The sequence below is a fragment of the Malus domestica genome, chromosome 03 (genome assembly GCF_042453785.1).
Source record: "Malus domestica chromosome 03, GDT2T_hap1".
Taxonomy (NCBI): Eukaryota; Viridiplantae; Streptophyta; class Magnoliopsida; order Rosales; family Rosaceae; genus Malus; species Malus domestica.
In genome coordinates this window covers 8,622,979-8,650,932 of record NC_091663.1, presented here as the reverse complement: position 1 = coordinate 8,650,932, position 27,954 = coordinate 8,622,979, and the positions used below count along the sequence as shown (strand labels likewise).

General features: G+C 35.4%; 4 protein-coding genes and 1 long non-coding RNA gene across 7 annotated transcripts; 2 read left to right on the top strand and 3 right to left on the bottom strand.

The window, feature by feature from the left end:
• The first annotated feature begins 6,413 nt into the window (after nt 1-6,413).
• Nucleotides 6,414-7,709, top strand: LOC103421515 (aquaporin TIP1-2-like). Its single transcript, XM_008359559.4, has 3 exons — nt 6,414-6,626; nt 6,865-7,115; nt 7,200-7,709. The coding sequence occupies exons 1-3, from the start codon at nt 6,494-6,496 to the stop codon at nt 7,572-7,574; spliced, it is 759 nt and encodes a 252-aa protein (XP_008357781.1). The 5' UTR covers nt 6,414-6,493; the 3' UTR covers nt 7,575-7,709.
• A 551-nt stretch (nt 7,710-8,260) lies between these two features.
• On the bottom strand, nt 8,261-9,271 carry LOC103422473 (probable inactive uracil-DNA glycosylase, mitochondrial; the record flags this gene model as incomplete). The annotated part of the gene is given in 3 exon segments (XM_070819524.1): nt 8,261-8,598; nt 8,601-8,711; nt 8,933-9,271. Coding segments are annotated over 3 exon segments (651 nt in total), but the record flags the coding sequence as incomplete, so codon positions are not given.
• Nucleotides 9,272-10,702: 1,431 nt separating this feature from the next.
• On the bottom strand, nt 10,703-14,026 carry LOC103421525 (uncharacterized). The gene is made up of 9 exons (XM_008359571.4): nt 13,834-14,026; nt 13,679-13,749; nt 13,529-13,576; nt 13,313-13,398; nt 12,383-12,436; nt 12,229-12,296; nt 12,043-12,089; nt 11,834-11,931; nt 10,703-11,081 (listed from the first exon to the last, which is right to left on the bottom strand). Exons 1-9 carry the CDS (start codon nt 13,890-13,892, stop codon nt 10,977-10,979), a joined length of 636 nt encoding a protein of 211 aa, XP_008357793.3. The 5' UTR covers nt 13,893-14,026; the 3' UTR covers nt 10,703-10,976.
• A 379-nt stretch (nt 14,027-14,405) lies between these two features.
• On the top strand, nt 14,406-19,834 carry LOC139194185 (uncharacterized). Of its 2 annotated transcripts, XR_011578954.1 has the most exons (7): nt 14,406-14,684; nt 15,248-15,324; nt 15,456-15,580; nt 16,051-16,134; nt 16,583-16,674; nt 18,799-19,118; nt 19,197-19,834. It is a non-coding gene; the product is annotated as an uncharacterized lncRNA (long non-coding RNA). The 2 variants fall into 2 exon arrangements; XR_011578955.1 differs by lacking the exon at nt 15,248-15,324.
• A 5,057-nt stretch (nt 19,835-24,891) lies between these two features.
• LOC103421497 (transcription factor MYB59) lies at nt 24,892-26,692 on the bottom strand. 2 transcript variants are annotated; one of them, XM_008359542.4, is made up of 3 exons: nt 26,405-26,692; nt 26,185-26,314; nt 24,892-25,918 (listed from the first exon to the last, which is right to left on the bottom strand). In XM_008359542.4, exons 1-3 carry the CDS (start codon nt 26,529-26,531, stop codon nt 25,396-25,398), a joined length of 780 nt encoding a protein of 259 aa, XP_008357764.1. In that variant the 5' UTR covers nt 26,532-26,692; the 3' UTR covers nt 24,892-25,395. The 2 variants fall into 2 exon arrangements, with proteins under 2 accessions (XP_008357764.1, XP_008357771.1); XM_008359549.3 differs by having other exon boundaries at nt 26,376-26,621.
• Between the last annotated feature and the right edge of the window lie 1,262 nt (nt 26,693-27,954).

Genomic DNA, 27,954 nt, shown 5'->3' with positions numbered 1-27,954 from the left:
ATCGTGAAAGGAAAGACAAGCACATGAATAGTACATGCTTGAACAAACCCGTTAATGGGGTCTGGAAAGAGTACATACCAAGTATTTAAGCAAAAAAAAACCTGCTCTAATACCATATATTAAAGTTTCAGGGAGTCAGGTCAAATGGTCTAACATTGATATTGTCCCCTACTTCAGCACCTATAGCCTAAGACGTGTGGTGTTTATCCTAAAAGTCTTGGTGTAATTAGGGATAGAACCATTTGTACTGAAGAAAAAAAAGAGGCGACACAAATTTGGTTAATATTAGAAAAAAAAAAAGAAAAAAAAAGCTTTGGTATGTGAACACATGAGAGGCACTATATCATTGTCCTAAAGCGGTACACGCCTCTTTACTTGCCTATCATGACATTTCATAATGCATATATAACTCCAATATAAATCAGAAGCCTTACATAATATATGTTCCCTTATGCACATTGCTGGCATACACGAATGTCAAATCTTAATCAATTTCCCAAAAAATAGAACGTAAGGAGTAGGAGAGGGAAAGTGATGACAGTAATGGAGATGTGGAGAAGAGAGTAACAAAGAAATTGTGCGTTCTTTGTTTTGCTTGAGGGATTTCTTATATATGGAACTCCTCATACCCCTTTAAAAGAGTCGGGACTAGTAAGCTAACAACTATGATTCTTGACGAAGGTTGTGACTTTAGTGAAGAGTTAATCTCACGAGGGGCTCACGTGCAGTCTTCAGAAAGAGAATTGACAAAAGTTTCAATTTTAGGCTAAATAGCTAAACAAGGGCTTAAATATCAATTCTATTTTACCGACGGTATTACAGTCTAGTGTTATTTTGTCTTCATCACTTGTAAGTGAGATGTCTTTTTTAGGCCCGTGAAGTAGGCCGGGGAATGCTAATGAAAGTCGGATACCAGTGATAACTTGACTCGAGAACAAGATCACACTAACATAAAGCATACTTCACAAACCTACTGGTGCATATTAGTTTATCAGAAAACTACATATGGATGACTAGAACAGATACAGAAATCAAGCACAACAATTCTAGGTGCGCGGTCTGTGCACATAGAACTTAACATTTCAAAAAAATTTAATACACACACACACACACATATATATATACTTTTGATGGAACACGTAGCATGCATAATCGTAGCAACCTTAACGCTAGGGCACCTCGAGCTAGCAATATTTAAAGAGCAACTCATATACAACACAACAACAACAACAACAACAACAACAACAAAGCCTTTTCCCACTAAGTGGGGTATTTTGTCACAAAAGCAACTCATATACAACAGCAACAACAACAGCAACTCATATACAACAATGTACAAAAATTCCCATGAACTTATGGGGATCGCTGGATGAACATTTAACTTTCAAGTCACAAAAGCAAAACGAAGAACACAAAAGAGGTGTTCACCCGCAAAACCCACGTTCGGGAAAAACTGGTGCTCATTACTTATAACCAGGTATTTACTATGGATAAATTTCAAATACAAAGGTAACATTCAATAGCGCGGTTTATGTCTTAAGTAATCTATCAAAGAGACATTTATATACCTTCGTGCAACTTCATCCTCGCACATCACCAAGTTTTTGGTCTTAGCAAAACATGGCAGCTCCTTCTTGACTCTTCATCTTCGTAGCACCAATAACACAAATATGTAACGATATTACTGATTGAAACTTCAAGACAAAGACAAAATATAAGTAAGATGATTTTATACTATAAGGAAAAAGTGTATCTTAGATCATCATGCAAAGTGTGGATGTGAACCAATTTCTTTTCGGATTTAATTAAAATAAAAATTTCATGAAGAAAAATGATGAACTTTTCACACAAAAATGAATATATTGGTGGCAGCAGCCTTCTCAAAACAACGAGAATGAAACGTTAAGGAATGTAGGGATGAAGTCTAACCTTATATGGAAAGAGAGGACCAAAAACAACAACGGGAGCTCCGATGATTGCGTCACATAACTTATTTAAAAAGACACGTGACGTGAAACATGTAAAACTAAACATTATATAAGTATGCTTAGACGTCATGTCATCTAGATATAATTTTAAAGTCCAAAAATGAATCACGAAGAAAAATAACCAAGAAGAAAAAAATAGGTTACTGCGTGTTACGACAGAAAAAACAAAGATTAACTTGATGGTTAGACTACTAAGGAAGAACCAATGGCGTCAAAATTCGTATCTTTAGCCTTTTTTTGGTAAATTTCAAATGACAGGGATCAAACTGCCACTTCACCGAAACTAGAAGGGTACAAAATTTAGCTGCCCTTTATTTTTTAGCACAACTTTGGTTATATTTGAACCGACGGTAGAAATTTTTATCATGACAAGAGACTATTAGCATCCATAAAAAGGATATGCGAAAAAGGGTTAACCAGTTTTAAGCAATGATGGATTGTGATTTCCTCTTTCATTAATCAGTCTAACATGACAATCCAAAAATACGCATGTTATCGAATAGGAACCAACTGCTAAGATGCCAAGAAACTATCTCCAACTTGGGGAAAAATAAAACCTTCTAGCACCTGCATATTCTGCACCTGCATGTGATCCTAGACATTGTTAATCCATATATAATACAAAACATATTTACTAACTCCATGCCTCAAACGAATTTGGTTATTAGGGTTTACAGCTCACCTCCACCACCAAACTGTGATTGGCTGGCTAGCTCTCTGAATTCGACTTGGATCTGATCCAAGAAAACTATAAACTAAAAAGGGTATAGTGTTTTCATTATGATTAGTGATCGCGAGCCGTCCATTTTAGATAAATTAATCAACAGATAAGATATAAAATTATGAGAAAAAGGGAGAGTGAGAAGGACTTTGTTTTTATATAAACCATGAAGCTTGATCTCATATATTCGCGGACAATACCAATACGAATGAAACTGTGGATAATTATATTTCAGGATTTGTGTCATGTTCTTGCTTATTTTATGTGCTTTTAGAATTTTAAATGGCTCACTCATATCATTGTGGTCGGTTTTAATAATCTAATGATTAATAAATACTAATTTATATGTTGAAGTGGAGACAAATTTTAAGTGCATCTCCTAATTACCCACTTAGTATAATTTTAAGAGTAAACTGTCGATTTGCCCCCTGAACTATCACCCAACTTTCAATTTCCCCCCTGAACTTTTTAATTGGAAAATTAAGGACTTAAACTAATTTTTTTTGGCCAATTTCCCCCCTACAGTTAGTTTTTCATAGATTTCATCCAAATTAACGTTAACTCTTATCATGTGCAAACCACGTAACTCTCATTTGTGGACAAAAGTGTCATTTCACTAGACCTTTAGATACAAAAGCTATAGAATCACACATCTTTGCATAGGTTTATATTTTAGAAATCTAAGGTTTTCAATTATTTTAAAGAATGAAGCGACCGAACTACCCACACATGTTGTGCATATGCTTCCATTTAACAAAAATTTGGATGGAATGAATGAAAAATTGACAGCAGGGGGCAAATCGGCCAAAAAAATTAGTTTAAGTCCTTAATTTTCCAATTAAAAAGTTCAGGGGGGAAATCGAAAGTTGGGTGATAGTTCAGGGGGCAAATCGGCAGTATACTCTAATTTTAATTAGCGGAGATGTCATGCTACAAAACGTAGTAGTTGTGGAATTATAATAGGGGTTTTTGAACATTAGTCCTTACAAAAAATTAAATTTAAAAAAAAACCTAGTGCTAGATTACATTTTCAATTTAATCCCTTGAAGTGTACTTTTATTAAAATTTATATTCAATTTATATTATTTAATGTGTATTTTTATTTAATCTTTCCACATTAAATTTTAATTTTATTAATATGCACATATTTAGTTCTTTAATTATAAATGAACATAAATGATAAAATACTAAAAGAAATTTGTGATACAAAAATATATAAATACATAAGTGTACAAAAAATGATTGTGCCAAAATATATAAAATTGACTTTTTTGTACCGAAATATTTGTATCTAGATGATTGTACCGAAATGTAGTATATTGAATTAACATACCTAAAAATCAATACTCAAATGTGTGTACCAAAATGTACGTACCAAAATACATTATATTGAATTAATGTACCTATGAATATACCGAAATATTCAAATGTATTAATGCACCTAAATAAAGAACATACAAAATTGTTATCGGAATATAAATTATAAAAAAAATTAGTTGCCTAAATGTAGACATTAAAATAAAAATAAAAAGATATATAAAACATCAAAATATAACTAATAAATGAGATGATTAAATGTACTAGGGACTAAAATTGGATTTTAATCTTACACAAGGTTATAGTCTAAAACTCATCTTTGTTAAGGATTAAAATGAAGTTTTTAATTATAATATAAAGCATATCTGCATATGACAGCAGAGCACAACAACAAATTAAGAATGGCATTATGAAACCTTATTTTAGCGTCGTGATGGCCACATATTCTACGGCCCCTACCACAAAAGAAAAATGCTTGAGATGTGGAAAAAAAAATGTCCTAACATTTTGAATCTCATAACATGTGACACCATTTTATTTAATTTTTCAATATCGTGAACTTTGTTTATTTATAACAAGTAGCATATTGTTAATTAGGGATGAGTGTGGACTAGTTTTTTTTTTTTTTTTTGGGAAAAGAGTGTGGACTAGTTTAGTTCTATACATACCATACCAAATCAATCTAACATGCTGGTTCATGTTGATTTGATTTACGGCTCAAACTAGTAGTATAACCGAATCAAACTACTTTCATTTAGTGACCAATTTAGTGTTGAGAGATCAATCCTACATCGGAGAAATGAGAGACCTTGAATGTGCTTATAAAAGATTGGGCTGCTCTTTATATTGTCAATTGATTTTATAGTGGAATCACATGTAAAGGCGTGTTGAGAGAAGCAATCTCACATAGGGGTTGCATGTGCTTATAGGTTGAACTACTCCCCATATTATCAGTTAATGGTGAAACCTCAACTTTGTTCATTTGGTTCTTCCATTTTTTTCTTCAGAAGCACTTAAACAAGTCTTCATATAAAATGGTCGAACCAAACAAACCAAACTGGTCACTAAATGAAGTGGTTAGATTCGGTTATACTACAAGTCTTCATTTAAAATATTGTAATATTATACCTGAACTTATCATTATAAACAACGAACAACAATGTTTGAATTGACCATATGAAAATACAATTTCTTTTTGTTAATTAATCCTATGATGTAATTTGCTTATTTGCTACTCATTTATTAGATGACATTGACGGTTCGTCCTTTTCGTTTTAACAATGGATTAGGAGAAACCTAAATGGATAGGTGAGATGATAGCAAACAAATCATGTATATGCATACAAACAACCTAACCCTAAAGAATATACCGTTGTTAATTCCCCGGCGGCCCACAATTTCAATTTAATTTTTATAACCACATTAGTTTATATGATGATGAGATGCTTCGTTGTAAAGCATTTTGTTTGTTTATAATTTAGATATCTTCACATAAATGTTCCCATGAACTTGTTTATTTACAAGTAATTTCACTTTCTTTCAACAACTTTTGGGATAGAAAACAATCATTCCAACATATAGTTACATCATTTTCCCCTTAACCTTATACGTAATTCATGAAGTTTTCATACTGAGTGCATGACGTACCTTAAATTTGCATAACTTTTCGCTTTCTTGCTCAATAGTTCAAAAGTCTATGCCAATTTGCCTATAATTGCCATACCTTAGCTTTTTCGGATGATTTCTATCAAACAATTTGTTGTTATGGCAGTTATACTCTTGTCACGTAGAAATTCTTAGAACATTGTCGTAAGTTAAAAAAAGACAAGTAGGAGCAATAATCTTCATTCGTCTTTAACTGAATTATGCAATGTGAATAACTGAATTTTGAATGATCACACATTTTGACCAAGCAATATTACTCTTAACAAATGAAAAATGAATTTAATCACTATAATTATGTTGGGAATTCCTTTTTGTTTGATGATTAGTGCATGATAAAAGACAATTGAAGCCAGCACCAACTAATCACACTTAGCCACAAATTATAAATAAAATAATATTGGCCGGTCTAAATTTACACGGATCATTGGGAGGACCCACAACCGCAATGACGCGAAGGCAAAACATTGGGCGGTGAATGTGATCAAACTTCTCCATCATTGCTGATCAGTCAAGCCTCCAAGTCACATCAGCCGTCCACGTGGCAAGATGGGAACAAATTGGAGGCCCGCCAACTAGCCCTCCCAGACAATGACAGGTGGCTGCCAATTGTACATGTCGTTGAATTTCAGATGTCACCGGATGGAAACCGACTATTCCGGTTACTCATCGTGTTAACGTTGTCATTAGGCACCCCTATATATAACTGTCACTATGACACTAACCAAAAGCACCCAGAGCAAAAGCAGCTTATTTTCCTCGTGACTGTCCGTCTAAAGGCTTTTTGATTAGGTCAAAGGTTCAAATGGCGATCAACAGAATTGCAGTGGGAAGTTCAGCTGAGTTTGGTCAGGCTGATGCTCTGAAAGCAGCTCTTGCTGAGTTCATCTCAGTCCTCATCTTTGTTTTTGCTGGTGAAGGGTCTGGCATGGCCTTCAGTAAGTCACCCTCTCCATTTCCCAATTCGGTTTACGTAACTTTCGTTCAAACACATCGTATATTATCAGATTGTAAATCCGGACTATATATTTCAAGCACGGATCTTACCGATTTGTGTTGAAGTCACATCTTTCATTTTCCACTCTGTTTTATGTAACATACTCTCAAACACATTATATTATTTATTTTTTATGTTGTAGTACGCATTGCTTAATTTTTTGTTTTCTGTTTTGGCAGACAAGCTCACTGACAGTGCATCAACCACACCGGCCGGCCTTGTAGCTGCTGCCCTAGCGCACGCCTTCGCCCTTTTTGTCGCCGTCTCAATCGCCGCAAACATCTCCGGCGGGCATGTCAACCCTGCCGTCACATTCGGTGCCTTCATTGGTGGCCACATCACTTTCGTCAGGACTATCTTGTACTGGATCGCCCAGTTGATCGGAGCCGTCGTTGCTTGCTTGCTCCTCAAGTTTGCGACCGGCGGATTGGTATGCCACTAACCCATCGTCCCTAATTAATACTTTCAATCGAAAACAACCAATTTTGTTAACATGTTAATTGATTTGATGCAGGAAACATCTGCTTTCTCCCTATCATCTGGCGTCAGTGTATGGAACGCTTTGGTCCTCGAAATTGTGATCACCTTCGGCTTGGTTTACACCGTGTACGCAACCGCCGTGGACCCCAAGAAGGGCAGCATCGGCACCATTGCACCCATTGCTATCGGTTTCATTGTTGGTGCCAACATCTTGGTTGCCGGTGCCTTTGACGGTGCATCCATGAACCCCGCAGTCTCCTTCGGCCCAGCTGTCGTCAGCTGGACATGGGACAACCACTGGGTCTACTGGCTCGGACCATTTATCGGCGCTGCCATTGCTGCCGTCGTCTACGAGCTCATCTTCATCGGCCCAGACACCCACGAGCAGCTCCCTACCGCAGACTACTAAGAAGTTTCAAGTTTTTTTTTTTTCTTTTTGGTTTCAGTTCAAGTTGATGAAATGGGTGGTGTTTGGTAACGTTTTGTAATTTGGATGTTGTTAATTGTTGAATTTGATGTGGAAGTTGCATTGTTTTGTTTTCTATTCATAATTGGTGTTCATTTTTTTTTTAAAAGGAAAGCAAATGAAAATGTTTTGAAAATTTTGAGTTTTAATGATAAAGATAAAATAAATGATAAAATGAATAATATAAAAATTAATTTTTAATATGAAAATGTGATTTTTCGTTAAAATGAATATGAGAGTTTTTCGTTAAAAATCTCATTTTTAAAAGAGAAAAAATGTTTTTGGTGTAAAGGGGCATTCATACGTTTTCAACATTTAGTACATGAAGTTTTTTTCGTCCCATAATCATATCTAAAGTGTATTTTGAAACAATCTCATACATCCATTTTTTTCGTCCCATAATCATACCTAAAGTGTATTTTGAAATAGTCTCATACATAAAGGATAAAATGAATAGTATAAAAATTGATTTTTAATATGAAAATGTAATTTTTCGTTAAAATGAACATGAGAGTTTTTCGTTAAAAATCTCATTTTTAAAAGAGAAAATGTTTTTGGTGTAAAGGGGCATTTATACATTTTCAACATTTAGTGCATGAATTTTTTTTCGTCCCATAATCATATCTAAAGTGTATTTTGAAACAGTCTCATACATCCGTTTTTTTCGTCCCATAATCATACCTAAAGTGTATTTTGAAATAGTCTCATACATCCGTTAATTAGGTTGTTAAATCAAACATAACGCCCACATGAACAATGATTGGTACTACGTGTTAATATGGGCCCACATGAATATTAAAAAATTAAAAATTAAAAAAATTAAAAAAAAAAAATCTGGGAGTCGTGCCTCACCCTTCCCGACGCCCTCCCTCCTCTTCCCTACCCCACCGCCATGAGATGGAATTGAACAGCCAAGATCTTTGTTCAGTTCCTTGATTATATTAACCAGACTTGAGGGGACCTTCACACCCTCAGGAACAGAGAAAGAGAGACCCATGGCTTGACCCGGACCGTGATACGGGTCCTGACCCAGGATGACAGCCTTGACCCTGTCGAAAGAGTTGGAGTTGAGGGCGTTGAAGATCAAGTGAGTGGGAGGATATATGGGAACGCCGCCGCAGAGTTCACTCTCAACGAACTTAGAGAGGGTCTTGGCGTAGGGTTTCTGAAGCTCCGACGGCAACGCTTCCAGCCACGTCTCCTCCACCAACAGCTCCTCCAGTTTCACTCCTTCGCCTAATTAGTAATTATCCGGACCCCAAATTAATTATTAATGTAGCGAAATTTGATTTAACTAATTAAATACATTTGGACTTGGAATAGGAGACTCTGTCGGAGCAGCTGGAGAGGTTGCGTCTGGCTTTGGCGAGCAGCTTTTGGAATTCGATGCGTGACTTCTGCTGGGCGGTGAGGTCGGTGGAGGCGGCGGAGGAAGAGTCATTGTTGGTGGTAGACGAGAGTGAGTGGTCGGCACTTGCGGTGGAATCGGATTTGAAGCGTTTGGCGGAGGGAACGATGGCAGGTGGGAAGAGATCGAATAGGGTTTTGTTTTTCTTGGTGGCCCAGATTTTAATTTTAATTTTAATTTTTTTTTTAATTTTTTTAATATTCACCTGGGCCTCGTATTGATATGTAACGTTTAGTCATTATTCACGTGAGTGTCACGTTATCAGTTAACGGCTGATTTAACAGCCAGACTAATAGATGTATGAGACTCTTAAAATTAACACTTTAGGTACGACTCTGAGACGAAAAAAACTTCATGTACCAAATGTTGAAAACCACGAAACTTGAGTTTAGTAAACTGATATTAACCCAATTAATTAAGTATAAATAAGTCAGCTAATTATTAAATTAAGAGATAATCTGGTTGCTATATCATGCCAAAACATGCAACGAAATGGCTAACCACAACTGAGGCACATAGGCCCTAGAATACATGCCGGCCTCTTTGGACAACAAAGATGGATGTGCCGGCAGCATATGCTCTAGGCAGTGGGGAGCTACTCTTATGATTCGAGTACACTGTTATTGCAACATTCCATGATACAATGTTATATGCAGAAAGTCCTGCTCATCGCTGTGATGTATGCCATATATCTCGTGTGGTGGAAAAACTCTTAATAATACCCTTGTAGTTACATTCCTTAGCATATCAAAATCGGACTTTCATTCAAACTTCCTCCATTTTGGACAAATGTGTGCATCACTTGTAAGAGTAAAATACGGGCTTCCGAGTCTGCTTCAAGCGTCAAATAGACTTCAAGCATCACTTGTAAGTGGAAAAAGGTAACTGAGATTGTGTCGTTGAGCATATAATGGCCTGTGGAAAAGGAGCAATTATATTATCTACCATGGAGGCTGACAGAAAGCTGTTGATGCACAAAATTGGATTGACGGGATTAAGATGGTGAAATTACAATCATACAAATGACACGAGTGTTTACGTGGTTCACTCCAAATACGTCCATGTTTGTTTGTAGCATGCGTTTACATAATGTGCACAGTGAAAATGTTTGTGTGTGTATGTGTGTGTGTGTTTGTGAGAGTGTGAGAGTGTGAGAGAGAGAGAGCAGTACACTTCGAGATGCTAATCATAGAGGCGCCACTTTAACTATGTAGAAGCTAGGGTGAACTACGCACATAGACAAAGCTTTAGAGGACCTTAATAGAAATGTACAGTTAGATTAAAAGCATACCTGCTAGTTGGCATCCTGTCCTTGGTACCGGTTCTATCTGGTCCAAACATCCATAGCCAGGGACCTTGATCGCAGTAGCGAAAGACAAGGAAGAAGTGGTAGAGGAATTGAACATGTATCACGAGTAGTTAGTTTTGCATACATTTAAAACAATACTTAGGATGGACCACAGATAGAACTTTAACTAGAAAATAGATGAGACTCCATCCACATGAGGTGCAAAAATACCCGTCTCTCAAAAGACATCTGTTTCAGCCACTAGATTACACTTTTGTGTAGAAGGATCAGAACTTCAGTGTATAATTCCACTACTACATGCATCACAAATCCAACACATTGTGCCAAAATATCACTTACTTCCAACAACTAATATCATCAATGAAACAATTGCATAATAGATCAAATTCATAACCAGTATACTATTAAAGTATCATCGGGAAAGAATTGACAACATTGATCGGGCATCTAAAATAGATGGGAGAGACAAGTTTAGACTTCGATAATTACATAGTGGGAAATGGAGAATGAAGCAAGAATCCACGGCGAGTATTTTACTAAAATCCAATACATGCCTCTCTTTATGTAGTTTTGAATCCTAAATCACCAGCAACTGGCAAATAATTGGTATCAAGAACCAAATGGTCCTTCACCTTTTCTTCTTCTTGGGGTGCTTACCCAGTTTTGATTGGCGTTGCTTGAACATATGCAGGTAAAGTTTCAAGCAGAGGAATGGGTAGCAGACAAGCAAAACCTGAATTAAGAAGATTCCAATGATATTAATCACAACGGTAAAAGCTAACAATATCTGAAACATTAGTTAAGGCGTTAGAAAAGAGCAGAAGTTTCCCCTTGTTGCATGGCTTCTGAATGTGTGCATTGAAGACTAAAAACATTTATTGAAGGAACCACATGGAAGATTTAAAGAGTAATATATTTATAGAGGCGCATTGGAGGACCAAGAAAACCAGGGCACTTTTCCTGGACAGACCTGACACTGAAAGGGCTTGGCAATACGAACTTTGAAATGGGAGATCCTACGATGACTTCGTATTTTCTTTCTTTCATGGGGAGCTTTGATAAATAAATAGATATCCTAGTAGTGCAACACCAACCCAAAACCAGGCTTCAAATTGGGGTTCACCCCAAAACCTCCAAGAAAGTAGCAAATAGTTTCTGAATCCATAATTTCTCAGTTAACAAGGAAGCGCAATAACAATGTGCACTAAGCGTAAATGCACAGGAAATAAGGTAAGTTATGCAAAAATTTGAAGCTCACTTCAGTTTAGATATCCCAACAAAACCATAATAATCGAACCCCAACCACATCCAAGCAGAGCAGAAAAACTACGAAATTATCCTCAGCTACTACAAATTTCCTTAGACTTGAAGGCTTAATGCATGTTAATAAAAAAAATTCCTAAGTGCATATTTTATCAGCAAAATGCCTAATTAGAAAAGTGGAAAGAAGCAACATATCATGGTGGAAAGAAAATCAGAACATACCCTCAGAAAGTTATAATAGCTGAAGGAGAGGCCAGCGGGGAAATCTGGGGAGAGGTTCTTCTTCTTTATAAAAGGAAGTGCTTGGTACATAAGCCAGGCTGCATGGTAATCACCGACCATTTACAGAAAGAAATCAACGGAGAAGGGGAGGGGGACTTGTACATGCAGCCAAAAATTGAAACCCAAGACTAATGAAACTATGAACTTACTTTCACCAGCCATCCCTGGAGGATACAAGACAATGAATGCAGTGTACCTAGTGGAAACCAAAAGTATTATAATTGCAAACGAAAATCCTCTTCTGCTTGAATTGTAATGTTTAGTTAAGTGTTATTGTAAGTATTTGCTTGTATGCGAACTTTTGAATTTATCATCATAATGAGAAAGAGTAGAACCTGAGATAGGTAATCCAAGATGGACAGCTCCCTGTGCAATTAAAAGCATAATGTGGATACCTAATAACCTGCATACAGGTTTGTGATCATAGTTTGACATACGCTATTTAGTTAAACAAATTTTGATTGCATTATAAAGATTAAACCAAATTACCTCACTTAGGCTCCAAGCAACAAAAGTTATGAAGACTGATGGCGACTCCTGGACCTACAAAATGCTCAAAACAATGGTCCTCAATTAGTTGTGAACAATGAGCAAACCTCATAAATGTTCATATTGTGACAAGAACAAAGCACTTCTGCAGGGACTACAGAATTTAGGATTTCTCTTTGTGCAATTTTTCTCAAGTGAAGCTGTATCTGACTACATCGCATGCTAAAATTGATTGAGCTAGTATCTGCAGATTCAACCTTATAAACTATAGCTCTAGAAAGTACGAGTGGCCACAAGTTAGATTTGTAGGCTTTTAACCAGAAATATATTTTGTATTTTATTACCCTATTTTTGCAACCCTAGTTCTTAAAGGTATATATGGAACATTAGAGCCTGGACATCAGGATGTGTGAAAGCTCGTGCAGAAGTTTCTCTACAGAGACTACACTGCCAGTGAGGTTGGGGTACATTCAGTGTTCTTGATTGAATGCAAGGGAAAAGAAAAAATTATACTTTCACGAGGAAGAACCTATACATTCTTCATCGTGATACTTTTCTCCATTCAAATCATGGTCACTGGATTACCCCAGTTTGGGGTGAACCGCATAAAGCATACTGGTTCCAAGTACATATGTGATTGATCTTTACTTAGTATCCTTAATTTATCTTATCTAGCAATTTTATTTGATTCGAGAACTTGGGATGGGGATCTTGAAAGCCCTACGAACAAATATCCATATATGCATTCAAGTTCATGCTTAATATACCATTGTCCCATTGCAAACATGCATCCCCTTATCACTCTCACCATGCAATATATTCACAGAAAGCTCATCTTATCTCAAATAATCTAACCCATAAATTTTTTAGTGCTTAAACTGAAATTAAAACAGCCAACAGATAAAAAGGAGAGAAAGAAAAGAAGAAAACCTCATGGGTTTGGCGCACAACGTACAGAAAATGCGCCCTTCCTGCCCATTGCATCAGAGGAAACACAACTCCACTCGGCACCAGACCTCAATTTTCAAAACACATATAAACACAGAACCCATAATCTTAACAAAATTACAAAAATAAACCTTATATAAATATTGGGTTTTTCTTCTTTCAACACAAAAAAAAAAAAAGGTCTTTCAGAAAACCCACCAATGGCTCCGTGTATAACTTCCAAGAACTGAACCATTTGGAGCAAATCTGCAGCAAAAAAATGTAAACCCAACACTTCATTAAAAAACAATTTCTTTGTTTAATTTAATCAGAATTTCAGAATTTGAAAAAATAGAACTAAATACTGACAGATAAGGTGTCCAGCAGAAGCGTAGGCGCCATTGACGGCACTGCTCAAGCTTAGAGAGAGACAAACTGCCCTGCAATGAGAGAACTTTGATATGAATTTGAAAAAAAATCTGACAATTTGGGGAGGTGGGTTTTGAGTGTTGAGGGGGTTTTACCATGCAGCAGCCTGAAGAGAGTTGTAAGCCAAGAGATAGAGATTGGATAGCCTTGCCATTTCTGGCTTTCCGATTTTCAACGGTTGGACTAAGAAATCCAGGCGACTCGGCGGGTTAATGGTGGTAGTTGGGGACCCCTTGGATTGGGCCCAAGTGGGTCAGGGGATATTTATTGACTTTCAGCAACTATGGTTTGGTATGGGCTGGACTCTCATTTATGACTTCAAATTACTTTTGAAATTTTTGCTTTCACAATTTTGTTCATGTTTTCACGCGAGCAACATGCAAGCCACTTAAGAGTATATTTCCCGTTAACCCCTAAACCCTTTAAAAAAAAGGGAATCATAATCAAACATTTTTGATACTGTTCACTTTTAATGTTAAAGATATTTTTACCTTGAAAAGTCACTCCTGATACTATTCACTTATACCTTTATTTTATTATTTTTATTAAAATAAATTTTTTTTAGGACTTTTCGTTAGTTTTCCTTTAAAAAAATAGGGTTTTCTATACCTTAAAAATAGAAACCCAACATCAACGATTCTCCCAACACCGACGGTTGCATTTTTTCATATAAATTGAAGCATGCAGTTATGAATACTAGGATACTAGATGAGTATTTGTTTGCAAAACTAACCATATTTAGGGCTCGTTTGAAATTGTTTTTAGAATTGCTGAAAATGCTATGAGGTTGCCGACATGTTTATTATCCGGCCTCTTCAACTCTGCATCTCCCCTTCGCAACCTTCATCATCATCCTCTTCCGTGTAGCAGCTCTGCATCTCCCCTTCGCAACCTTCCTCCTCATCCTATTCCGTGTAGCATCTTCAGCTCTGCATCTCCATTCGAGGTTCAATCTGTTTTTGTGTAGCCTCTCGGTCCCTCTTTCTTTGTAAAATAAAAAAATTGCTTCCAGGAGGTCCTAATTTTGATGTAAATTTGAAGTGGCATTATTATTCTTTTCTGATTTGCTTGTTTCGATTTCATTAACACCCAGTTAATATGCAAAACATTTGTAATTTCCACTACCTGTTTTGGTTTTCTTTGGTTGGTTCGATCTGCTTTGGTCCTTGCATATTATTCAACACATTTGTAATTTCCACTACCTGTTGCTCGACTTTATCCTTCCATGTCATTAATTCCTCAAAATTGTCCTGTAGAAAAGAAAAGAAGATGGAATTTCATCATAACCAAACTGCAGTAAACATACGCGATAGAACACATACTTCTTGTCCAATAGTAGATGGATTTTGCAAAACAAGACAGAACAATTTACTGAGATTTCCATTTTATATACCTGCATACCCTTCCAAGAACCTAAAATCACTTTCAAGCTTTGCTTAGACTGAGCTTTCCATTTTGCCAAGTCCTCGAGCCTCTTCTGATTCTGCTAAATTTCTTTGTATTTTGTAGTGCTTCGATTTCTTTGTATTCTTTTGAAGGTCTCAAAACATTCAGCACTCCGGAACTACTGATGCACCACATTATTGGTATCTGTAATGCCATTAAATTAGATTATTTGCTTCTATCTCATTCCACTGTCTTGGAGTATGTTGTGCTTTCACTTCAATCAGTATGATGCTTTATCAAAAACTTAATAAAGGTTTGTTATCTATAACAGGCTTATCAAGAGTCAACCAAAGAAAAGCGGCGTGCTCAAATTGCTCAAGATTTCACTCCATCTCCCTTCTATAATTGAACTTTTTATTATTTCCAGTAGGTTTTTAATCTCAATGAACACATCAGGTATTCTCTCCTCTATCATTAGAGATAAAATTTATCACTGAAGGAACATAATTACCAGAAGAAAAAAAAATGCACAATTTGGATTGGCTTCAATCTTCAGATAACGGTTCAATTCATAGTTTGGGGAGAAAAAGTTTGATATGCTTGCTGTCTGAAGACTTCTAAGAACTGAAATATGCTCGTATGGTCATAAAATGGCATAATGCATAAGAAAAGCAAAGATTTCTTGTTACTAAATTTTATGTTCAGCATTTCCTTTGATTTATTTTTTATTGTTCCTGTTTATAGATTTAGACCAGGCCCTAGGTATGGAAAGTTTAAATGTGAGATACAGTCAGAGGTGTCAGATTTTGAAATCTGACAAAAAAATGTAGATAACAAAGGAAAAAATCTTAGTAGTTGTTATTGAATTTTATTCTTTGAAATTTCTGTTGTCTTTGACGAGTTATATTTTCTTTTGAATTTCTCAGCACTTGCTGCGAAAGTTATTGTGGTGCCACCATCAAGATTGACGGCTTTAATTGGTCAGGCTCTAAAGTGGCAGCAGCACCAAGGTGAACTTTTGCATATGTTATTTTGTTTTGTTGGTTATTTGGTATGAGGTTCTCTTTGAAAATTATCCTCTTATGGATATGTTGCTTATTGTTTATTTGTCCTTTACTATTTTTCCCTCCCTCCCTTCTATTTTCTTCATTTCCATAGATGGGTACTTTTTATTTGTTATATATACCCCTTATGGCTGTAAAATTCATATTCACTTTTATGCATGGTGAATTTTTAGTGCCATTGAAACCAAGTTTTATCTGTCCACAAGAAGTTTTCTACCATATATGTTAAGTGAGGAAACAGAGATTTTTCGGCATTTTACCATTCCATGGACCAGTTGCATGAATCAGATGGAATCCCATGTATATATCCATGTAATATTTACGTTGTGGGATTGTACTTTCTCAATATTACATTCCTTAGATTTGCTTGTTTTGATTTCTTTGTATTTTGTAGTGCTTTGATCTGCCCAATACTGCATCTACAACCAAAGACCCGCCTCTATTTATCTGCTTCTATTCCCCTATTGAGCAGTACTGCATTAAGAGGTATCTCTATCTGGATTCATTTTTTCAGTGTTCAAGTTTCGATTTTTATGTGTTAAAATCTATAAATCTAATGTCTTGGGGTTCTGTTGGATTGTATTGGGTTACATGTTTTGGATTTTCCTCTGTTGGATTGTGTTCTGTGTTATTTTTTTAAAAGCCAAATTAAATTGCTTCTATTTTCAAGAACCACTCCCATCATATCTTGAATATGGACACAGACAAATGCAAGGATAGAAGGAAGACAAAAAAAACTCAACATATATATCATTCATGTTGCAGCTTTCCAACTTAGCGGTGAAAATTGTTGTAAGTAGGGTCAATGCTGGACCACATGTGGAAATAATTTTGGGTGTTGGTTTGGGGTTTAATGTAAAGAGAATAAAATACGGTTTAGTTCACAATTCCAAAATAAAATATTTGCACATGAGTTTCTGTTTCAATTCAACCAAATTTGGAGTAAAACTCTTATCATTAATTTTACCAAGTCCAAGTATCTAAATTGAATTTAGCGTATGTTGATGCCCCACTCATTCATGTGTTGTTTTTTTTTGCATGTGAAGGTATGGATGAATATGAGACTCAATTCTTTGTTCTTTTGAACGTTTGGATTATAATGGCACAAGTCTTTACTATGAATGCACAATTGTTAAGGTATAGACAGCAACAAAGGAGACAACGGGAAATAGCTAGTTTAGAGCAGAGGACATTTGTTAGACTTCATGTTAGGAGAGAGGAAATAAATTGTATCACGCAATTGAGTGATACTAACTATTTGTGGGAGCTGCGAATGGATAGGAATGCATTTGCAGTTTTATGTGATTTACTACAAACTCGTGGTGGATTGGTAGATGATGGTCATGTTACAATAGATGAGCAAGTAACTACTTTTGTTAACATATTAGCCCACCACAATGAAAATAGGTCAATGCAAGTTAGATTCATTAGGTCTGGTGAAACTATTAGTCGGTATATCCGCAGAGTATTGCGTGCATTGCTCAGTTTGCAAGATGTGTTATTTGGAAAACCAACCCCTATCCTAGAGGATTGCACGGAATCGAGATGGAAATGCTTTAAGGTAATCATCATAGTAAAATCATTAATAACATTATTATTTGTAGTTGCTAATTAATATAAGTTTTTCTTTTGTCTAGGGTTGCTTAAGAGCGATAGATGGAACATACATATAGGTCACTGTGCTTGATGTCGATAGACCAAGATATAGAACAAGGAAGGGTCATATAGCAACTAATATGTTAGGCGTATGCACACACGACCTCAAATTCGTATATGTGTTATTCGGTTGGGAGGGATCAACTACTAATTTGAGAGTTCTTGGTGACGCTGTTACTAGAGCTAATGGCCTTAAGGTCCCAACTAGTAAGATAGACAAGTACCTAGTATTTTTCCTTACCTTTGTTGGCCAACAACTAAAATTTATTATCAACTAATATAGGTACATACTATTTGGTTGATTCCGAATATACGAATGGTGAGGGTTTTCTGGCACCGTATAGAGGCACTAGATACCATGTGCAAGAGTGGGAAGATAATTCATGTGCACCTAGGAATCATGAAGAATATTTTAATATGAAACACTCATGTACTAGGAATGTCATTGAAAGATGTTTTGGCCTCCTCAAACGACATTGGGCTATCTTAAGAAGTTCTTCCCACTATCCAATCAAGATTTAGGGACGAATGATCACCGCATGTAGTTTACTTCATAATTTTATCAGAATGTATATGGCGGTTGATCCTGAGGAAAATGCAAGGCTTGCATTTGATGAATTACCTATAGGGGAAGATTTACTAGAAGTATTAGCCTACATTGAAACCGTTGAGTCAAGCCAGATATGGACTCAATGGAGGGAAGATCTTGCAAGAGAAATATATGATGAGTGGAGAGGAATGAGGGCTTGAAAAATTGGTTGATATCGTAGTTGTTGTAATTGTCTTTTATTGAGATGTGGACTCAATGTAGTTGTAATTGGCTTGAAAATTCGTAACATCAAGACTATTGAGATGTTTGTTATTATAATGTGGTAATTGGGAGTTATTTGGATGTTATGGCTTCTTTGATAATTTTATTTGTGTTACATATGTAATATATGGCTTCTTTGATAGATTATATGGCCACCTCACGTAATTGGATTGATCATGAGGAGAATGTACAACTTACCATCCTCGAGGAGATGGTTGCTGATGGTGTTAGGTGTGAGACCGGCAGTTTTAAGGCTGATACTTTTGTAATGGTTGCCTCCAAGATGAGGGAATAGATTCCTGACATTAATATAGAGCCGAAGCATATACAAAACAAATTGAAGCGTCTAAAAGAAAAGTATTCATATGCATATGACATGATGAATACATCTGGATTTGGTTGGGATGATGAGAAAAAATGTGTTGTTGTGGATAGTGACGAAATACTACCGGAGTGGGTGAAGGTAAATTTTGTTTCTTATTCTTTATCAATTAGTTGCTTTGAAAGTTTTAACCTTGATTTCTTTGGGTTCTTATTGTAGAAACATCCCAATGCATCTTACAAACCAAATAAGTCATTCCCATTGTATCCACGGTAATGTACAGTGTTTGGGAGAGACCGAGCCATGGGTAATATGGCTGAATCAGCAACAGATGCAATCGAAAATATGGGTTTGGAAAGTGAGGATTGTGAGACTTCCGAGATGCCTCCGCCTTCACCTACCCTATCTCATTCTGTTGCTACATCTAGTGCATCTCAACCTGTTAGGATGAGGAAGAGGAGTAGGAATGATGGTGATGCAAATATTGTATATGTGATCAGTGAATGTTGGAATAAAACTGTTACTGAAATGAAGAAATTAGGTGAAAATTTTACTTTCAGGGAAGCGAAAGCTAGACTATCTTCTGAGCTTCAGGCCATGGGTCTCCTATACGATCAGGTACTAAGAATTTCAATGAAGTTAGTGAAAGATACCGATCTAATGGGTATTTGGTCTACCTTGGATGACTCACAGAAGCCAGATTTCATTAAAGTGTTTACGGAGAGCCTTTGAGCATTTGGGGTTTTAGTATTTGTGGTTTTAGTATGATGAACTTTATCAACTTCTAGTGTTTTCATTATTGCTTTAGCAAGACATTATTTGTTTTTTAAGTTAGGATGAATGTTTGATTTCAGATATTTCATGTTTAAGTTCTGGATATTTCATTTTCTTTGTTTAAGTTCTGAATGTTTAAACCCTAAAACGTTTACGACATGCATGATCATTAAACTTATATATTTTTCAACATTGCATGGCAACCATGAACAAAACCATCTCAGCCATCTCATTCATGCTAACAATCTCATTGCTTCCAATATTCACTGGCTCGAGGAAGTCTGACTTCATCAACAAATCATAGAAGACATAAATTACAAATTTTAAAGGGTTTGCATGTGGAACACAACATATACCTATTAAAATTTGGACCAAGAAAAACAAATTATGGATAATAGTGTTCAAATTTGAACAACTTAAAAATAATAATAATAATAATAATAAAGTCTTGTCCCATTCCACGCATAAAATTGTACCAAACAATAGACGGAACATGGGTATTTTAGTCATTTTAATCTTTTAGTTCCATTCCGTCCATGCGCTACCAAATGCAAAACGGAACAACTGTCATATTCCGTCCCGCACGTACCAAACATAACACAGAACATTTGTTTTGTCCCGTCCCGTCTGCGTACCAAACGTAACTGAGGTTATTGCCCTGTTTTTCTCTATTAAATTTTCTTCGGTTTTCATAATTTTAAATTTTAAATTCAAAAAGTAAAACCAGCTGATTTTCAACAGTATAAAAAAATAAGGAAAACTAATTAAAAGGGTTTGAAAACTTTGAGTTTTAACGATAAGAATAAAATAAAGGGTAAAGTGAATAGTAATAGGATTGACTTTTTAGTGTAAAATGTAGTTTTTCATTAAAGTGAACAGTACCAAAAGCTTTTCGTTAAAATTCCTTATTTTCATATTAGATTTTGAATAGAAGTATCACTAGTGACATGGTAGTTGGTACTACTGTACCACACTAATTTCTCCACATCGAGAGCACGATTTTTCGGTCAGTTCTATATTAGGTTTGTCTCTTATATTAGTAATTAGGATTTGGGCCATTTGAAATGAGAATTAAGACTTAGGCCTTTCAATTGTGTGGATTAGGCTTGTGTATATACCATAATTTTAATTTCAGATTAAGTTTTAAGTAATGTTATAAACGTTTTGATTAGGAGACACAACTGTTGGAAAGAAAGAGTTATATATTTTCAGATACAACCAAGAGGTACTTCTGATTTAGCAAATTGATTTGTGTGTTTACTCTCTGCAAGTTTTTGTATGGGAGAGAAAGAAAGGAACACTATTCTTTAAGGAACACAAATCAATTTGCTAAATCACGTCAGACTTCAACGATTCAATTGAGAAACAATGAACTCAATTAGATGTCTCAAATATCACAAAAAACGGGGCAAGCTTTTGGCACACAAAACGAGGTAAGCGTCGTGCATGAAAAACGAGGCGGGATATGTCGCACAAATCGAGGTCAACCCCGCACAGAAGACGAAGCTGGCTCAATGGACGCAAAAAAAGGGCGGGTTTCTGCCACGCAAAATGATGCGAACACCTCACATGTAGAATAAGGCGAACCCAAGCACACAAGACGAGGCAGGCTCCGAGCATACAGAACGAGGTGAACTCTCGGATGCTTAGAAAATGAGTCGAGCTCCACGCACGGAAAAATATATTTTGAAGAACATGAATATGATAGTTTGTTGTAGTGGTAAGAGAAATAAAAGAAAAATTAACAAAAATGATCCAAATTCTTGCGGGTGCCACAAAGTTGCCACAAGGAGGGTGAAAGATTATTTAACAAAACAAAATTTTGCTATTTTTTAAACCTCACCTATAGGTGATTGATTTTAACATATCGAATTTAAAAAAATAAATAAATAATATAAATTTTAACACCTTTGTATTTTTCACTTATTTTTTTACTTTTGAGCTTAAATATTTTACTAAATATACACTTGTTGCTCAATAGATTGTAAATCTGATTCCAAATACATTATAAAGATTTCCTTAATGCTCACGGAAAATTAAAAAAAAATTCATTTTTTACAAAAAACGTGGATTAACACTCACTTTTTTCAGTCGGTTTTGCAAATTCATACATAAATTAACGTTCAACCTTTTTCTTTTCAACTTCGCCTCACTGTGAAATTTTAAAAATTAAGTTGAGACTTTCCGTTGAGATTCTTGATTGTAGAACCTCATTTGACAAAGTTCTGGGCGTCACTACTATTTTTTTCTCTTATTTTTTTGGGTTTTTGGCTTAAATATTCTACTAAATATACATTTGTCGCTCAATAAATGTAAAACTGCTTCCAAATTCCTTAAAAGTTTAACTTAATGCTCAAGAAAAATATTTTGCGAAAAAAAAATTGCATTTTTGTAAAAAAATATGGGTGTTAGGCAACCTTGACACATGCAAAACGAGGCGGACTCAACTCACGCAGAACGAGGCAAACCATGACACAAAAAATAAGGCGGGCTCCGTTCACAAATAATGAACGGATTTTGGCACGCAAAAACGACGCGAACTCCGTGGATGCAAAAATGGGTGAGCTTCTGGCACGTAAAACCATGCGTACACCTCACATGTAGAACAAGGCAAATCTAGGCACACAAGACAAGGCTGGCTCCGCACACACGAAATGAGATGAACTTCTGGGTGCCCAGAAAATGAGTCGGGCTCCATGCATGAAAAAATTATATTTTGAAGAACATGAATATTATAGTTTGTTGTAGTGGTAAGAGAAATAAAAGAAAAATGAACAAAAATGATCCAAATCCCACAAGTAAATCCAAATTATTGTTAATTTTTCTTTTATTTCTCTTACCACTACAACAAACTATCATATTCATGTTCTTCAAAATATATTTTTCCGTACAAAATCTATTATAATTGGTATTTAAACACTCGTAATCAACGATTTAAAATTTAAATTTAAAGATATTTGAACCTTTTTTTTGTTAATTTTCCTTTTATCTAGATATGAACTATATACTAATAGAACATTCTTTGTCAACCAAAAGAGGGTAAAAGACTATTTAACAAAACAAAATTTTGTTATTTTTTGTTTAAGCCTCACCCATAGGTAATTTTAACATCTCTATTTTTTTTAAATTAAAAAGTATACACTAAATATACATTTTAACATCTCTATATTTTTCACTTATTTTGTTGCTCAATAAATTGTAAATCCACTTCCATATACATTATAAAGATTTTCTTAATACTCATGGAAAATATTTCGAGAAAATAAAAAATTTGCATTTTTTACAAAAAACGTGGATTAACTAACACTTACGGTTTTCAGTCGGGTTTGCAAATTCGTACATAAATCATCGTTCAATTCTTTTATTTTCTCTTTCGCCTCAATGTGAAGTTTTGAAAATTAAGGTGAGGCTTTCCATTGAGATTCTTGAGTGTAGAACCCCATTTGACAATGTTCTGGGGCTCACTACTATATTTTTCACTTATTGTTTTAGTTTTCGACTAAAGTATTCCACTAAATATACATTTGTTACTTAATAAACAATAAAACTACTTCCAAATTCCTTAGAAAGTTTAACTTAATGTTCAGGAAAAATATTTTGCTAAATTAAAAATTTGCATTTTTGTCAGAAAACATGGGTGTTAGGCAGGCTCGACGCATGCAAAACAAGGCGAACTCAGCTCACGCAAAATGAGGCGAACCATGGCATGCAAAATAAGGTGGGTTCCACTCACATAACCTTAACTAAATCGGAAATATTTAAGACATCGAATTGAGTTCAAAGAAATTGACGAACACTTTGTTCTACAAGAAACAATGAAATTTCATCGTGATAAGTAAATAGGCAAATAGTTTTGGATTAAATTGAATTTTTGCAAGAATGATCTATGAATCGAGACTTACAAAATAGACAATTCGAATAGTTGAAGTTCGATGTGGAGTGAGCCATACAATTAGTCCCTATTTTTAACCAAAAATGGAGATCCTTTCTAATAAAGACCTGTGTATGAATCATGTTTCCACATTGATAGATAGTTTCTGCCTTTTGTGACTGGTCTGATATTGTAAATAGTTTCTGCCTTTTGTGATTGGTCTGATATTGTAAACTGAGGAAGTGGTTATATTCAAAAAAGAAAAAATAAGTAAAGCAATCAAACTGTGTTCTTGAAAGATTTGAGGCTAAATTTGCAAGATCATTAGGAGATCTCCAGCTAAATGCTTTCTGAGTTTAATTCATTAGGAGATGAAATGATGAAATATTAAATGGTTTTTGCGCATGACAAGTTGATGTTACTGGAGAATATGTTTGTGCGGTTCTAAATGGACCACTACTCTATTAATATATAATTAAACAAATTTTATAGAAAATGGATTTGGACTGTTGGACATATAACCACTAAAGTACAAGTTTAATTAACAAAAGGATTAATAACAAGACCATGTTTTCTGGACCACTCCTCAAAAGGAGTTTTTCCCCATGCTGGGTGAGGTAGCTTGAGTAGCATGTGTACTCTTCGTTTATCATACTTTTATAAATTTATGTGCGCAAAACTAAGCATCTCATTTAGTAAGATTAAGCGTTGTTTTATAAATTTTTGTCCCAATTAATTCATTCCACCCCACTTTGTTCATATGCTAATTCTTGGTTTTCAACCAGTTAATTAGGTTCAATGAAAAACCAGTTAATTAGTAATTAATTCATAACACCCAGAATTTGTCTACTTTTCTTGTTGCAGACAAAGTTGTAGCTTTATTTTTCCCACTGAAAAATAAAAGCGAAACAGTATCTCTGGGAAAGCTATAATAGTAGAACCTTTTTAATTTCTTTCATGAAAGGTTCTTATTCTCATTTTACCAAAAAAAAAGGTTCTCATTCTCATAATTCAAGATTCTTCTTGAAATATGGTTAAATGGGTTTGATATGAGTGCATAATAAAATTCCTTTTTATGGTTTCTCTAGCTCTGATAATCTAGTATCATTTCCAATTTTCCATCAAGCAACTTTGGTAGTGTTTGTACTTGGTCAGAACAATTTCAACAATGTCTGCATACTTTCCGTTGCCCTATATATTTCCGTAAAACCTTGCATATATATAGTTTCCATAATATAACATATATATAAGCGAAATCAAAATAGAAAATTTATATGGTAGACTACACCAACTTCATTCAAAATTAAACCTCAAAAGCATATATACAATATACTTCCATGGACATGCCACACCAACATGATAGGAAGCTTTGAAGTTCTCTGTTTCCTTAATCTCACTGAAAATTGAAAAACACACAAGACAAAGAGAGAACAGGAACTACAGAGGTGGTAAATTAACCCATTGGTTGTTAATGGATACCCATTAAGACCTATTTAGTTTGATTTTACCGTAAACCATCATCACCATCATGAATCTCACCTCTATATTATGGTAAAATCAAATCAAAAATGTCTTAACTGATATCTATTAACAATCCGATAAGTTGATTTGCCACCTCTAGTACTAGTAATGCATAAAACAAAGTGATCTGCATCTGATGGTTGGCTGGTGCAGCCGATCAGACCCATGTTATTATACAGATTAGAAGCTTTCCTTAATTTAAACACTATTTCACATATGAACAAATCTTAATAAATCAAATCCTAATCATCATCAGCCAGTTAGAGATGCTTTTCCATATTCATAGCATGACAGAAATTGGTGATCACCACTTGGTGTAGGAAGAAACATATTCTTACTCTCTTCTTCTTCATCCATTTTCCAAAGCAAGTCGGAACAGTATTCCCACGGCGTTGGAGAAGCCATTAGAGGACAAGAAGAAAGGTTGCCATCATAAACTGGTTCAATAATGTTCACTTCTGGCAGATTGATGTCCTTCCATATATCGTCTAGTGAGTACTCCCCTTGCTCCCTTTTCTCGTTTTCTTTCGCGTCGTCTCCTCCTCCAGTTTTCTTTCCTCCTGATAATGCTTTGGTTTCCTTCCCACCGGTGTCGTAGAAGCTTGCCCCTCCTTCAGCTGTGGTGATGTTTGATGAGGAGGAACAATTGGAAGAAGATGATGAGGGAGACACTGCCCTCTTTTTCTCTTGCGCCTTCTTCCTCATATGAGTCCTCCAGTAGTTCTTGATCTCATTGTCTGTCCTCCCAGGTAATTTTCTAGCAATTCGTGACCACCTGCACAAAAAATTTCATTCTATGTCAAGTAAATTCAAATTCAGAAGAACTGAAATTTAGGGTTTCTAAGAAAATTCCGGATATTTATGTTATAAGGTTGTGAATCAAAATCCTATGTTCCGGACTTAAATATAATTTCTTTGTCCTGATCATAGTCTGGAAACATAGCATGTTAGAGTCGGACGATTGAAATGTTTAGATAACGGAAAACAAATGACGAAAAACATGAATTAATAATTGAGATGGTTTGTTTGTTTAGGTCAAACCTATTTCCCCATTTGGTGTGAAGCTCAAGCACAAGGCGCTCTTCTTGAGGAGTCATCTTTCCTCTTTTGAGGCCAGGATGCAAGTAATTAACCCATCTCAACCTGCAACTCTTACCAGTTCTTTTCAAACCTACAAGTAACAAAACCACACCATACATATGTTGGTTAAATGGTAGCTCCTTGCAACATACCTATTACTTGTCTCCCGCCACCTTCAAACCTGAAACTTTGGCTATGAAATCCCATCGCCTGTCTCCAAACAGGCCCACAAAGCAGACCAGCTGGAAGTCCTCTTGCTCAGTCCATGGCCCCTTTCTGATTTGTTCTTGATCTTGCACCATTTTCATCACTAACAATTATGCTCCTTTGATGATTCCTTTCCCTTTTTTCTTCTCTTTTTCAATTCCCTTGGGCCTTTGTCTCTCTGATTCCTTCTCCTGCTGTTTTCTTCTTTTTATACATAGAAGCTTTGCTGTCCAGTACTGATATATATACTACCCATTTCCATGTTGAGTGACTATGATTATTGTATATATGTGATTATAATATTGATGATAATGCATCTTGCCATCTTCACCGTCCATGTGTTCCACGCATGCTTTTTTTGTGATAAGGCACTTTATCGATCTGATGTCACTTTGAATGCAATAATCGAAGCAAGAGATTGATCTGTTGGTGCAACTCTCATAATATGTATTCATATCATAGGCTTCTAACTAGCCAATCATACGAGCGAAGGCGCTACACAATCACTTGATCATCTTCATCAAAATTAATACAAATTTAATCACCAATCAATTGATTGTTGTGAGGAATTTGTGAAATTGAGGTATTTAGTGTAGCTGATTCTTGTGTAAATCAAATTTATAATATGTCAATATAAGTATTTGTTTGACGGAAAAATGTAATAGGAGAACATTATTCCACGTTACAATCTAAATATGAATGTTTCCACAAAGAAGATTAGCTTTCTCTTGGTATGGTGTGGAAAAAGGGGAATAAACTGATGGAGATCACTAGCTAGTTAGCTGCTTCTTCTTCCAATTTGAGCAATTATGGATGTTAGTTAGTGACCCTTGACAATATTAGCTAGTGGCCATATGAGGTGTAGAAGCCAAGGGAAAGTTAAAGCACATGAGGACAAAGCTTGGAAAGTAATAGAATAGGAAGAAACTGTACTTTAGGTCTTAGTGGTGCCCTAAGTGTGCCCTAAGTGTGCCCTAGCTACTTTAAGACTTTCCCTTTTGTTCAATTAAAATGAGAAGATATATGGTCTGGTAGATTCATTTTATTTGGTAGATATTACATACTCTGAGGAATTTGTTTAATGCTTTGGTAGATTTATATTTTTCCGGCTTATGAAGATTTTTCGAAGTTTATTAACTTGATATGATGTGAAACTTTTTTTTATACTCTAGGATTTACGCTTTTCTCTCACTGCTTCATTTTTGTCTTACCACAAATCTCTTTTTTAATCTAACAGGCTTATTTATTCAGAATTGCTAGTGATTATTTAAAACGTTTCTCTTTGTCAATCAAATAAGGTGTTAGTTGTATTTATTATAAATTTTTTAATTTTTTCAAATCAAGAGTAGTAAAGTAACGAAGCCTTAAAACTTTTATTCTAACTTATACTCGTCCTCACTGCTTAGGCTAACGCTAGGGATTACTAACCCACTTTCTCATTCATGCATACTTTTTCTTTCTTGGGGCATCTCCAAGGGATGAGGAAACATTTTGATGCAAATAAATACTCTGAGTGGCCTATGC